This window comes from Lipotes vexillifer, unplaced genomic scaffold (assembly GCF_000442215.2).
Source record: "Lipotes vexillifer unplaced genomic scaffold, Lipotes_vexillifer_v1.1 scaffold672, whole genome shotgun sequence".
Classification (NCBI taxonomy): domain Eukaryota; kingdom Metazoa; phylum Chordata; class Mammalia; order Artiodactyla; family Lipotidae; genus Lipotes; species Lipotes vexillifer.
In genome coordinates this window covers 1383541-1399092 of record NW_006787454.1, presented here as the reverse complement: position 1 = coordinate 1399092, position 15552 = coordinate 1383541, and the positions used below count along the sequence as shown (strand labels likewise).

General features: G+C 39.2%; 1 protein-coding gene across 1 annotated transcript in view; it reads right to left on the bottom strand.

Annotated features, from left to right (window-relative positions):
* The window catches only part of KCNH5 (potassium voltage-gated channel subfamily H member 5), an 88251-nt gene that overhangs the window by 21676 nt on the left and 51023 nt on the right, over positions 1-15552 (bottom strand). The window contains 1 exon segment of the mRNA XM_007472403.1: positions 4845-4960. Within this exon segment, the coding sequence (XP_007472465.1) occupies positions 4845-4960 (116 nt within the window).

The window sequence follows — 15552 nt, the reverse complement described above, 5'->3', positions numbered from 1 at the left end:
CTCACTGTTGTGGCCTCTCCCGTTGCGGAGCACAGGCTCCGGACGCGCAGGCTCAGCGGCCATGGCCCCCCGGCCCAGCCGCTCCGCGGCATGTGGGATCCTCCCGGACCGGGGCACGAACCCGCGTCCCCTGCATCGGCAGGCGGACTCTCAACCACTGCGCCACCAGGGAAGCCCCTCACAAGGCTTTTATTGGGCAGCCACAAGACCAGTAGGTCTCTGAACCCACCCACCAAATATTAAAAGTTTATACAGAAGCCTTAACTGGGTTCAGTCACATATACAGGTGTGACTGAAGGTCTCAACAACACCTTACTCTCTCAAGCCTGCATCCTTGAAAATGGCCCCCATTGTGGGAATGGTGAGCAGAGTATACGTTCCAAGGACAAGGGTGGGGGTAAGGAGCCTCCAACTGCCTGGGTCCAGCTGAAGGGTCAACCTGCAGTCCCATGCTCTCGATGACCTCCCCCAGCACCAACACTGATCCACAGCACTGCTGGACACCCACTTCTGCAAGTTCTGTACACTCACTTGGCAGGCTTGCCTAGAATCACACATCTCTCACTGACTGCCCAACTGTGATTTGCATGACTCACCGTTATCCATTCTTCACATATTTGGCACCTCAAGGAGCATAACTTTGATTCTGATGGCCTTGCTGAACCCCAGGGCCCCACTGTTGGTGATCTTGCTGTTGTGTGGGACTCAGCCAGGGCCCTAATGACTGGCACAGCAATATCAGGGGTGTAAATGTTATAACCTGCTTTTCCCTTTTTTCCTTTCAATCAGGACTTAAAGAATATTGGATTTCCTGCCCAGAGGCAAATTCCCTTTAGGAAAAAAAAAGAAAACTAAATATTCAGGCTTGCTTCTCCATACCTTTTCGACAAATGGAAAAATTTCTATGTAATGTTATAGGAACCTTGACTTACTCTGATTAGGTCTCATTAAAGAGACAAAGAAAAAGCAGACGACAGAGCAAAAGCAGAGGTCTGGGCAACCCTGGGCAAAGGTAACAAACACAGGACTTAGCACTTCCTTCCAGAACCTGGAACCTGGAAATTGTGAAAAGGAGCTGAAGCGGCAGGTCAGAGACCTCTGCTCCATGCCATCAATGAAGCTAAAGCTGAGTAAACCTATGTATTAAGGAGTTTGTAAGTGGGACTTTGATAAACAATGTTTTCAGCAGCTTTACCATCTTATGCATCCAAGTATTTAGTGTCCCTAGGACTAATGGGACCCAGAAAGTAGGAGTCAACAAGTTCAAATTATAAAATCATAAATGCACTAAATTTGTGAATGTGCAAAAAGATGTAAACAAAAATACCTGTTAGCATGTAATTCTTACGCTACAAAGCAAAATAAGTATACTAGCATTTTTTGCAACTTGAGAGAGATTTATCCTGAAAAGTCTCTCATAAATAGAACTTACATAACTGAAAACTAAGCATATAATATAATATAATCATTGCTATTTTGAAATGTGAAAAACACCACTGATATTCTCTTTAGGTGTATATTATAATTATTGCTTTAAGTTTGGGAGTTATAAGAACCATTATAAAGATTTTTACGTATTTATCCTCATTATCAGTGCCCCAGTCATACTCTTCCCATAAGGTCTTAAATTACTTAGCAACAAATTATCCTACAGGCAGGTAAGCTTCATGTGGAGACAAAGCATTACATACACAGAATCATACAGAACCATGGCCTCTCTTTCACTTTTTAACCACCAATCTATTCATTCTAATTTCACTGTGTTAAACATGAAAATTTCCTTCATATTCAATGTTAATATTTTACCACAGTCTATAGTTTGAGCACAAAGAAATCATACTTAGAAAATAACTCAGTGCCAGGGTACATTAGGACCTTCATGGGTCCTGGGTACTTTTGCCTTCTTAGACCCCTTCCTCCTTAAAAATAATAAAATAAAAATTATATTTTACAACTGTAGTTTTACAAAGATGAATAAATTAATATTATATATTCAAAATTCTTTTACCTAAAAGTTCATTTTTTCGTTCTACTATTAGTAGAAATTCAAACATCATGTGGGCCCTACACACTGTGTTAATAGACAAGTCGGCCCAGCTCAACACCCTGGAAAAATGTAAGATGTCTCCTCTAGAGATGGAATGAAATCACTCTTGAGTTCAGTATTTCTTAAATCTGGCTACAAACTAGAATCTTCTGGAGAAGTTTTAAAAAATAAAGTATACTCATACTCAGACCCCATGCCAGAAAATAATTAAATTCATCTTGTGTGGGTTCCCAGAGAATCTATATTTTCAAAATCTTTGCAGGTGATTATAATGTACAGTTCAAAATAAAAACCCTTGTCTTATATTTCTTTAGACATTCATAACCCAGTTCTTCGGAAGGTGACTTGCATTCGTAAAGCAATCCAAAACTGCTCCCAGAGAAGGAAGATGAGCAGGGAGACGAGGAGAAGAATGGTGGCAACAACAACAAAGAAAGGGACTCACTATGTGCTGCAGCTTTGAGCTTTCTCATATGCAGAGCACGACTTTAATCTCAGCCCCATCACTAGGACTCCTTTATAAGGCAGTGAGTAACACCTCTTCCCTTTGTTATTTCATTTGTACTTTCAGGAGCAATAAGCCTTAGGTAGAGGGGGGATGAAATCACATTTACTGATGTATTTTTGTACTGAGACATATTCTTTCTCTCTGAATATCTGAGCACACTGACTCTAAAGGACTCAGTACCACGGATACAAGTGAGAAGCTGAAGCCAATCAGCACGATGTCAGAACCTGTGGGAAACAGATGAACTGCCTACATGGAGACCAGGATCTTTGAAAGTGGGGATCAGCTCCAAATTTAGGGGGCCTGGTGGAATTAAGATAAAATTTATATGTGTTGGAAAAAGTGAAAGAGCCTGAAATTTAACAGCAAATCCAAATACTCAAGCTGAGCAAATTATATGACTCTGAATACAACTGGAGAGACTATATCTTTCTGCTAACTTGGTGCTTCTTTTAGGTCAGTCTTTGAAGATCTAAGAGCACATACAGACTAAATCTCTGTTGAAAACCTTCTTATTTCCACATGTTCTCTGAAATCAAGCCTAAGACCTGACAGAAAGCAGTTTTGTATTTGAATCAGGTTTGTGAATTAGGGATGACTGATAAAGAAATTAACAATAATCAAAAGGCAAAGCAAAAAAAAAGAAAAAAATCAGATGGGAAGAAACAGGAATGAAAGTGCCTCAAAAGTAAAAGTAAAAATGATGAGCTGTCAAGCGGAAAGGAACTTTACATCTGATACAGAAGAAAAAAACTATCCTGAGTGATTCAGGGTGCTAAGGTAGAAAAATTTCCTCTCTATGGTCTCTTTCCTCTTGTTCTTGCCCAACTGTGTTAACAAAGAAAGAAAAACTGAATAAGTTAAGACCCAGTAAGAACCATAACTGCAAAAGTCAGCAGTCACAGAAACAAGCTCCTACACTTTAGCTTGATTTGTAGAGAGAAATGGACAACCAAAGGCAGAAAAGAAAGTAGCTTCAAAATCAAGTAGTACAGGGCTTCCCTGGTGGCGCAGTGGTTAAGAATCCACCTGCCAATGCAGGAGACATGGGTTCAAGCCCTGATCCAGGAAGATGTCACATGCCTGCGGAGCAACTAAGCCCATGAGTCACAACTACTGAAGCCTGTGCACCTGGAGTCCGTGCTCCACAACAAGAGAAGCCACCAAAATGAGCCCCAGCTCACCGCAACTAGAGAAAGCCCACGCGCAGCAATGAAGACCCAACGCAGCCAAAAATAAATAAATAAAATAAATTTATTTTTAAAAAAAGATACATGCACCCCAATGTTCATAACAGCACTATTTACAACAGCCAAGACATGGAAACAACCTAAATGTCCATTGACAGATAAATGGATAAAGAAGATGTGGTATATATATACAATGGAATATTAGCCATAAAAAAGAATGAAATAATGTCATTTGCAGCGACATTTATGGACCTAGAGATTGTCATATTAAGCGAAGCAAGTCAGACAAAGACAAATATCATATGATATCACTTATATGTAGAATCTAAAATATATACAAATGAGCTTATTTACAAAACAGAAACAGACTCACAGATACAGGAAAGAAACTTATGGTTACCAAAGGGAAAGGTCGGGAAGTGATAAATTAGGAATTTGGGATTAGCAGACACCACTATATATGAAATAGATAAACAACAGGTCCTACTGTATATTCAGTATCTTATAATAACCTATAATTGAAAGAATATGAAAAAGAGTACATAAATATATATATTATCTATATAATATATATATAACTAAATCACTTCACTGCACACCAGAAACTAACACAACATTGTAAATCAACTATACTTCAATTTAAAAAAAAAAGATTCACTCAGCCCAGGTATCATCTCATTCAGGTAACCCCTCCCTCCTCTGCTGGATCTTTAACTCCTTGATGATAGGGCCAATGGCCTATTCATCTTTACATCCTTTGCATAGTACCAAGCATGGAGCAAACCCTCAATAAGTGTGTGCTGCACACATAAATAAAAGAATGCATGAACTCCCTATCTCATTTGCTCAAAGAAAACCTCATTCTGTACAGACATCACCTGGGATGTCATAAATTACCTTCCCATTTCCAAAGTAGGAGAGCATAAAAAGAAATATAGGAAATTTCTATAATTCTACAAGGAAAAATCAATTCGCATATAAGTGTTTTTAAAATAGTAGCCATTTATAATAATAAATGTTTCAAATAACTGAAACATTTGTGGGGGAAAAAATGTATGACCACCACCATGTCGGGAAGTAAAGTTAATCTCACACTTACTTCAGCTAGTCTTGAATGTTTGTGGACCACCTCTGTTTTATTCATTGGCGTGAGCTGTTGCAAAACACTTCGGCTATTTGTCAAAGCCCGTGTCAATCGGGCAAATTTTGTCCAACCTTAAAAATAAGGAAAGAAAGTCTCAGTTTTTCACACGTAATGAATATGGAAGCCTACATTCTTGCTAATATTCAAGGGATCTCAGAAACAGCATAACATGCAGAACTAATGAAAAGTATCAATCTAAAGCATTTAATTTCTACACAGACATCATCAAATATTTCAAGTGCAGTTATAAAATAGTAAGTAATTTTCATGTGTGATCTTTGTGTTTTGCTCATATCTATCATATAGTCCCTATAGCCAGGTAGCTAGCTGTCCACAAAATTCTGTCCTCCCCCCTTGCATTGTATAGGTTTGTTACTGGGAAGCAGCTGCCCAGCCAGGAATACATTTCCCAGCATTTGTTGCATCTAGGTGTGGGCCTGTCCCTAGTCCTCACCAATGGATTGAGACAGAACTGATGTGTGTCACTTCCATGCATGCAACAACTTAAGAAGCAAGTGAAACTTCTCCATACTTTCTCCATCCTTCTACCAGTTGGACGCAAGCGACAAGATCCCAGGGGACAGCAAAGCCACTGAATCAGTGCATAGAGGAATGCCATATGTCAAAGATCAACTTCCTTGGATTTTTATATGAGTAAGAAATATGCTTCTATTGTGTTAAACCACTTAAAGTTGGGGGGTTATTTACTATATCAGGTAGTATTACCCTAATAAAAACAGTCCTATCGTATACTTATGTGAAGATATATACACAAAAGAGAATAAAGCCCAATTTCAACAAATCTCACATACTATGGTTCTTATCACACACCTCCATCTTCTTTGTAACATAGCAAAGGTTCTCTCTTATTAACAATTTCATTGATATTTAAAGATTATTTTTGGAATATCTAGAATCCTTAATGTTTTCCAAAAGAGTAGTAACCTTAACTTCTGAGGGGAAGAAATGTGAATTTAATAGGAAAGAAATTTCTTCCATTATTTCCAATATTAAAATCATTAATTTTTCATTATTAAGCTAATTAACTTCAAGGAAATGTCAATGAGACGTGAACAAGTAGAACAAAACGAGCCATACTCTGTTCGTATCTCAATTATCCTTTCTCTAGGTATCCCCAAAAGCTCTAATCTATCATGGACTCCATTAAGACCATTTGATAATTTCCATGGTATTACCTTTAACTAGGGTATTTACCAAGCAACTCCTTAAAAATGAAAACCCCTGATGGCCCAAAGCAATGACTCTAATGGTAATGATGAACTTTCAGACAATGTGACAGAAAATGAAAGAAGAAATCCTGGGCAGGCACCAACCAAATGTCTTTCAAACCATACCAGGTAGGTGACATCATACTTTACTGCTATTCTTCAATCTAACTTTGACTTCAATTAGGCTTTGTACTGCCCCACCAACTTAGCTCTTTCTATGGTATCAACAATTGGATTGGGAAAAAAAGTAAACTGGCATTGGTTAACAGAAGATCTTCTATTCTTTTTCATTAATGGGCCTCATCCTAGTGACCAGAACAGAAAATGTTAGGCTTTGGGAATTGTATGCAACCCTAAGGCTTGCCCTGTGCAATGTGCTGGAGAAACAAAGAAGCACCAGATATGCCACCAACTCTCTAAGAATTCAACATCAATGCAAAAGACCATCATGCAATCTATATCACCAACTTAGACTTTTCTTCTAAGCACTAGACCTATGTGTCTAATTGGCCATCGGCCACCTCTTACTCAGATGTTCTACAGGCATCTTACTCTTAACATGTTCAAAATCAATCTTATCATCACCTTCTCCCCCCATCTCCAACTCTGCATATTTAATGTATTCTTGGTCTTAGTGAATGGCCCCATGATATTTCCAGCTGTCCGAATCGGAAACTTGAGATTCACCATCCTCCTTCACTATTACCTCCACCCCACACACACATATCCAATCCCTTCCAAGACTTACAGACTATAACTTATCAATAAATACCCTCAAATTTAATCTCCTCTCTCCATCCGTAATATGTTAGACAAAAATCTTTCACCTGAGTTAGACAGTAGCTCCTAAAAACCATTGCCTCTGCTCTCTGACCACATACTCTCCAAACAACTCTGCACATTGCTGCCAGAGTCCTTTCTACAGCACAAATATTACCATGCATTTCTCCCATTTTAAATTCTTTAAGAGATCTCTGGAAGCCTTCAGGATAACACTGAATATCCCTGGTATACATGTCATTTAGTTTCTGACCCTAAAGATTTGCTCTGCTTCCATCTCCTTCCACTTCTTCATACACGCTCTGTATTCTGGCCTCATTAAAATCAATAACAAATTAAAAGAACAACTGCAAAAGTAAAATTAAATCCACCAGGAATTCTTTGTATACCCTATGACATTCAATGCTTTCATGCTTTCACATGTTATAACCACTCTGTCTACCTGAAATGCTTTTTCCCTCTCCATCTGTCTGGCTAATGCTTACTGGTACCCCCAAACTCAGTTAAAGCATTCTGAGATCCACTGGTAGCTTCTTGGATCCACTCATGAGAGAGATGCGCTCTCCTCTGTGTATTCACACCACAGAATACATACCTCACATGGCACTAACAATACTAATGCAGTTGTTGATAAGCATGTCAGTCACTCCCACTAAACTACCATCACCTCTCCACTCTCAGCACTTGGTAGAGGGCTGCCATAAAATAGGTCTTTAATTGATTGACTAATTAATTAAAAGTTATTTGTTACTTTAAAAATAAGATTTTAAAATAAGCTCCATTTGTATTATCATGAACATAAACATGAAATATTATGTTTTTTATTATCGTTGGGTTTTGGTTTGGTTTTTGCTTTATTGGGTGAAAATGGTGAGGATGTCTTCAGATGACAGCAACTATGTTGGCAACAGGTATATTAAAATATTTCCTGTTGATCATTTCTCTTCTGCATCAAATGAATATTAAAGTTGCATTGAATATTTCTAGAAACTTCCAAGTCAATCTTGATTTCAGTTTCTTTCTTTTCATTTTTTGGCTGTGCTGCAAGGCTTGCAAGATCTTAGTTCCCTGACCAGTGATCAAACCCAGGCCCTCAGCAGTGAAAGCACAGAGTCCTAACCATTGGACCACCAGGGAATTCCCACAAGTCAATCTTATACTTACTGAAGATTCATATTTCTAAGATAGATAATGTTGCACCTCTTAGTACATCTGATTATTGGATTAAAAGAGAAGCCCAGTTTCATTCCCTGTGTGTGATAAGGTTTATTCAGAAAATATTTTCAAAATATAAAAGGAGATATTGAAGGAATGAATTCAGTAACACATGGAAGAACACAAATCATCAAATGCTATGTGTTCTCTCCTTTCTAGGATCATAAAAAGAAGTAAACTTGTGAGGAAGGAGAAACATGATGATGAAAGCTTATTGTCATCCTCTGGTTTTCTATTTCAAGTATCATGAGCACACACTACTGTTTCTTAATGAGGAAGCAGCAGTTCCTCATTTAAATATGAAACAAATGTGCCTGTGTAGGTGTATCTCATTTTACACATGAAGTCAATAAAATCAAGAAATACTTCATCCCTTTACCTTATTTCAATTTCCTAAAGGAAGAAAAAGTTTTAAAACTGTGAAAATAAAACACCAACATTTTTCTCCATGGTAAAAATAGGACTATCATTGATTAAACAGCAGAATGAAACTGAAAGAAAAATGTTAATTCTTCATTCTAAAAATTTTCACACAGTGTATTCTGAGTGAGACCACCCTTAAATATAGATGAAAAGGGAGTTTACAGCATGATATGACTTTTAGGTGCCAGATCTTATTCTTTCTATCCCTGGTTGTCTAGTTCCATGACTGGCACATACTGGGCACTAGAAACATTTTTGAATGAATGAATGAGAACATTAGTAGAAAAGTTAAATAGAAATTAACACAGCATTCCACATTATATCTAGTTAAAATTAGAATATAAAGAAGGAAATATGTTCAAGCTCTTAGCAGATACTAATATAACTCATTGGTATTGTGAAAGAAGGGCTTTGGGTTGGAGAAGGTAGAAACAGTGTGGTAGAGGGTTGAGGAGGAAGTGTGTGGAGGATTATAATTTTTCCCTCAAAAAGAGGAGTGGGGAGCTGCTAACAGAAAAAAAAAAAAAAAAAAGGCGGTGACAGTTGTCAAACTGACTCAGACTTAGTCAAAGAGAGAAGTTTAGGAGGAAATACTTGGGAAGGATTCTTCCTAGAGAAAGCAAAGGCAGTGGTCTAATCAAGTAACCATTTACGAGCTTTGATATCAAAATGCCCTTGGAGCTGGAAAACAAATGCAAAGCCGAGCAATGTTTTGTTTCACGTTTAAATCAAAGGGAGCACAAAAAGATGCACTCCCTGAACCGCTCAGTGCTCTTTTTGCCTCTGGTTAGGGCTTTCTTGCAGTCCTCAGTTCTAAACAGTTAGCATTTTTCTCAAGACCCCTATGCCACCCCTCTGTCCTCACAGCAGATTAGCTTATCAAATATATTACTGAAAAACCATAAGATGGGGCGGAGTCAAGATGGCGGAGTAGGAGGACATGGAGTTAGCATCTCCTCATAACTAGGGCACCTACTAGGCACTGGTGGGGGACCTCGGACACCTAAGGGGATGTGAGGAATCCCCACGTGATGAGGTAAGATGTGGGAAGGAGTGGGGGGAGGAAAAGTGGAGGCAGGATGGGACCAGCACACCTAAGGGGGGGCTGGGAGAGGGGAGAGGTTCCCACACTTGGAGGGGCCCACTAACAGCAAGGGGATCAGCAGGGAAGAATAGGGACCTTCAGGGGATCGGGGAATCAGAAGGGAACGCAGCCGATGTCTCCTCTGCCTGCTTGGGCACTGGCAAGCCTGCTGGGGTCCTGGGCTTGAGCTGCCCACCCACCTCTGCCCCGCCAAGGCCTCTTGCAGCTGCGTGGGTCCCAGGCCTGAGCCCTGTCCCCACCAGGGCTCCCTCTGCCCACGTGGGTCCCAGACCTGAGCCCTGCCTCAGCTGAGGCCTCCTTCGGCTGCATGGGTCCTGGCAGACCTGAGTACTGCCGCCCAACAAAGCCTCTTCCGGCCGAGTGGGTCCTGGGCCTGAGCACCACCCTCTCCAAAGCTTCCAAGGGCCACACGGGTGCTGACAGCCCGAGTGCCGCCCCTAACAGGGCCTCCTCTGGCGACGTGGGTCCAGGTGAGCCAAATGCCACCCCTCTCCAAGGCTTCCTCTAGCTGCACTGGCCCCTGTGGGCGCGCCTGTGGAGGCCTGTGGCCCAGCTGGCCTACATGGGCACATGTGCTCCAGGCCAGCTCCACGAAGAAACACTGATGAGAAGAACACATGCAGAGGTGGGGCTGAAAAAATGGGTCCAGAGACCTACCTAGAGGTCTTGGAGGCCTACAGGGGAGGCAAGGATAGGCTGTAGCTCACGATGGGGGCAAAGACACTGATAAAGGAGGTACCAAGGAATTTTTTATTAATTTTTTAATTTTCTTTTTTATTTTCTTTTATTTTTGCTGTTGTGGTTCTGTTTTGTTTGGTTGTTGTTTCATTTTTATTGTTATTTTTTCTAATATATTTTTTTATTTTTCTAATTTTATTTTATTTTTTACTCTTTGTTATTGTTCTGCTCTTTTCTGTTTGTTGCTTTTTTTTTTTCCTGCCACACTGCATGGCTTGCAGAGTCTTGATTCCCAGGCCAGAGGTAGGACCTGAGCTCCTGTGGTGAGAGCACCAAGTCCAAACTGCTGGACTAACAGAGAACTTCAGGTCCCAGGGAATATTAATCAGTGTGAGGTCTCCCGGAGGTCCTTATCTCAGGACGAAGACACAGCTCCACCCAGCTGCCTGCAAACTCCAGTGCTGAACGCTTAGGGCCAAACAACCAGCAAGACAGGAACACAGCCCCACCCATCCAAAAAAATGAGATGACAAAAAAATATGCTACAGATGAAGGAGCAAGGTAAAAACGTACAAGGCCAAATAAATGAGGAGGAAATGGAGAACCTACCTGAAAAAGAATTCAGAGTAATGATAGTAAATATGATCCAGAATCTCAGAAATAGAATGGAAGCATGTATTGAGAAAATACAAGAAATGTTTAAAAAGGACCTAGAAGAACTAAAGAGCAAACAAACAGTGATGAACAACACAATAAATGAAATGAAAAATACACTAGAAGGAATCAATAGTAGAATAACTGAGACAGAAGAACGAACAAGTGAGCTGTAAGATAGAATGGTGGAAATAGCCGCTGCAGAGAAGATTAAAGAAAAAAGAATTGAAAAGAAATGAGGACAGTCTCAGAGACCTCTGGGGCAACACTAAATGCACCAACATTCGAATTATAGGGGTCCCAGAAGAAGAAGAGAAAGAGAAATGGTCTGAGGAAATATTTGAAGAGATTATAGTCAAAAACTTCCCTAACACAGGAAAGGAAATAGCCACCCAAGTCCAGGAAGCACAGGGAGTCCCATACAGGAGAAACCCAAGGAGAAACACACCAAGACACATATTAATCAAACTAACAAAAATTAAATTCAAAGAAAAAATATTAAAAGCAACAAGAGAAAAGCAATAAAATAACATACAAGGAATCTCCATAAGGTTATCAGCTGATTTTTCAGCAGAAACTCTGCAGGCCAGAAGGGAGTGGCAGGACATATTTAAAGTGATGAAAGGGAAAAACCGACACCCAAGATTACTCTACCCAGCAAGGATCTCATTCAGATTTGGTAGAGAAATCAAAGCTTTTCTGACAAGCAAAAGCTAAGAGAATTCAGCATCACCAAACCAGCTTTACAACAAATGCCAAAGGAACTTCTCTAGGAGGGAAACATAAGAGAAAAAAAAGACCTACAAAAACAAACCCAAAACAATAAAGAAAATGGTAGTAGGAACATACATATTGATAATTACCTTAAATGTAAATGGATTAAATGCTTCAACCAAAAGACAAAGACTGGCTGAATGGATACAAAAACAAGATATATATATATGCTATCTACAAGAGACCCACTTCAGACCTAGAGACACACACAGACTGAAAGTGAGGGGATGGAAAAAGATATTCCACAGCAAACATCATTCTCAAAGGTGAAAAACTGAAAGTATTTCCCCTAAGATCAGGAACAAGACAAGAATGTCCACTCTCACCACTGTTATTCAACATAGTTTTGGAAGTCCTAGCTACAGCAATCAGAGAAGAAAAAGAAATAAAAGGAATCCAAATTCGAAAAGAAGTAAAATTGTCACTGTTTGCAGATGACATGATACTATATATAGAAAATCCCAAAGATGCCACCAGAAAAATACTAGAGTTAATCAATGAATTTGGTAAAGTTGCAGGATACAAAATTAATGAACAGAAATCTCTTACATTCCTATACACTAACAACAAAAGATCAAAAAGAGAAATTATGGAAACGATCCCATTTACCATTGCAACAAAAAGAATAAAATACCTAGGAATAAACCCACCTAAGGAGGTAAAGGACCTATACTCAGAAAACTATAAGACACTGATGAAAGAAATCAAAGAGGACACAAACAGATGGAGAGATATACCATGTTCTTGAATTGGAAGAATCAGTATTGTGAAAATGACTATACAACCCAAAGCAATCTACAGATTCAATGCAATTCAATCCCTACCAAATTACCAATGTCATTTTTCACAGAATTAGAACAAAAAACTTTACCATTTGTATGGACACACAAAAGTCCCTGAATTGCCAAAGCAATCTTGAGAACGAAAAACGGAGCTGGAGGAATCAGGCTCCCTGACTTCAGACTATACTACAAAGCTACAGTAATCAAGACAGTATTGTCCTGGCACAAAAACAGAAATACAGATCAATGCAACAGGATAGAAAGCCCAGAGATAAACCCACACACCTATGGTCATCTAATATATAACAAAGGAGGCAAGGATATACAATATACAGGAGACTGGAGAAAAGACAGTCTCTTCAATAAGTGGTGCTGGGAAAACTGGACAGCTACATGTAAAAGAATAAAATTAGAACACTCTCTAATACCATACACAAAAATAAACTCAAAATGGATTAAAGACCTAAATGTAAGATAAGACACTATAAAATTCTTGGAGGAAAACATAGGACGAAAACTCTTGACATAAATCACAGCAATATCTTTTTTGACCCACCTCCTAGAGTAATGAAAATAAAAGCAAAAATAAACAAATGGGACCTAATGAAACTTTAAAGCTTTTGCACAGCAGAGAAAACCATAAACATGATGAAAAGACAACCCTCAGAATGGGAGAAAATATTTGCAAAGGAAGCAACTAACAAGGGATTAATCTCCAAAATATACAAACAGCTCATGCAACTCAATATCAAGAAAACAAACAACCCAATCAAAAAATGGGCGGAAGACCTAAATAGACATTTCTTGAAAGAAGACATACAGATGGTCAAGAGGCACATGAAAAGATGCACAAAACCCTAATTATTAGAGAAATGCAGATCAAAACTACAATGAGGTATCACCTCACACCAATCAGAATGGCCATCATCAAAAAATCTGTAAACAATAAATGCTGGAGAGGGTGTGGAGAAAATAGAACCCTCTTGCACTGTTGGTGGGAATGTAAACTGGTACAGTCACTATGGGGAACAGTATGGAGGTTCCTTGAAAAACTTAAAATAGAACAATCATACGACCCAGCAATCCCACTACTGGGCATATACTCAGGGAAAAACATAATTGAAAAAGACACATGCACCCCAATGTTCATTGCAACACTATTTATAATAACCAGGACATGGAAGCAATCTAAATGTCCATCGACAGATGAATGGATAAAGAAGATGTGGTACATGTACAGAATAGAACATTACTCAGCCATAAAAAGGAACAAAATTGGGTCATTTGTAGGGACATGGATGTACCTAGAGTCTGTCATACAGAGTTAAGTAAGTCAGAAAGAGAAGAACAAATATCATATATTAATGCCTATACGTGGAATCTAGAAAAATGGTACAGATGAACCTATTTATAGGGCAGGAATAGAGACGCAGATGTAGAGAACAGATGTGTGAACACGGGGTGGGGGTGGGATGAATTGGGAGACTGGGATTGACATATATACACTACCATGTGTAAAGCAGATAGCTAGTTGGAACCTCCCGTAGAGTGCAGGGAACACAGCTCGGTGCTCTGTGGTGACCTAGATGGGTGGGATGGGAGGCAGGGGGGGTGGAAGGGAGGCCCCAGAGGGGGAGGACATATGTATACATATAGCTGATTCATTTTGTTCTACAGCAGAAACTAACACAACATTGTAAAGCAACTATATCCCAATTTTTAAAAAGTTAAGGAAAGAAAAATCAAAGAACTGAAGACACAAGAAACACAACAGCCTTCAACCTCCCTCCTGTCCCCTCCACCTCAAGACCCACCCACAATGGCACCTGATTCTTGCCTGTACCTTTATTATCTCAGAGAATTAGGCATTTGCTCTTTCCTGATCATGTATATATTCTATTCATGAACATTTAAGTGGTTTCTAGATTTTTCACTATCACTAACCCAGTGAATTTCCTTATGCTGATCCTTTTGTGCTCTTGGGCACATCTGGAATTGCCCATGTTCTTAGATAGATTAGTTCATTTGATCTGTCAGCAACCCCCTCTGTACAGTCAAACTTTGAAAGAGTTGAGCAGCCACACTGTCTAGGTCAGGAAAAAAAGACACATCAGCAATTCTAACTTTTCCCAGCAGTACATTTACTGATCTCACCTTTACTGAGATCTAACTGGTGTGACTGATTATTCAGCACAGTTCACTGATGTTACTTTGATGTGGTCGATACAGGGTAATGTGAACAGACTGCCTAATATGAAGAGCCTAATAGTTGCTCTATAAGTTGTTCATGGCATTATGAGAACATTTGTTCTCCTAAAAGCTCAGGATGCCAACTCCTTCTTAATAAAACATTAGTTTAGCTTTACTGGGTTGCAATCAACCTCTTTGTCATGGACTGCCTAATCTTAAAAATAAAAGGAAGTCACAGAGGCAGTTCAATCAATCTACCAGACTGCAACACAAGACTCTAATCTATAAGAAAAAAGCTTAGGTAAACAATTATACTGTTGACCATAGAGACCACATGGTATAATTACTCATATTTCATCTGTTGTTTACTCTCTAAAGAAAACCATTGGCTTCCTACAAGTGGAAGGTTGCTATTTTTGCTGTTATTTTCATTCTACAGGAAGGTTTTTTGTCTCAATTATTGGCACAAAGATGCCCTAACTATTTGGCACAGGATATTTCACACTGTAAGTGTCTTGGCAGTTTTGGAATCTCTTTGAAAATACTGTACAGTATAAATGGGCAGAGATTAGGACCATCTCTTTTAGAACACATAGGGATAATCAACAGAATGGATTTCTTGGCTGTAATTTTTCCCCTTTGTATTATTATAAATGATGTATCAGGTACCATTGACTGATAATCTGATCAACAGTTCTAAGACCTCAATACCAGGAACAAAAGATAACAAAAACACTTTTGCCTCTTTGAATTATTATCAGTAAATTCCATTGATTCAAAACAGTACAAAAGCACAAGTTGAGAGTGTTCCCAACTTGTGCTTCATCTTTGTA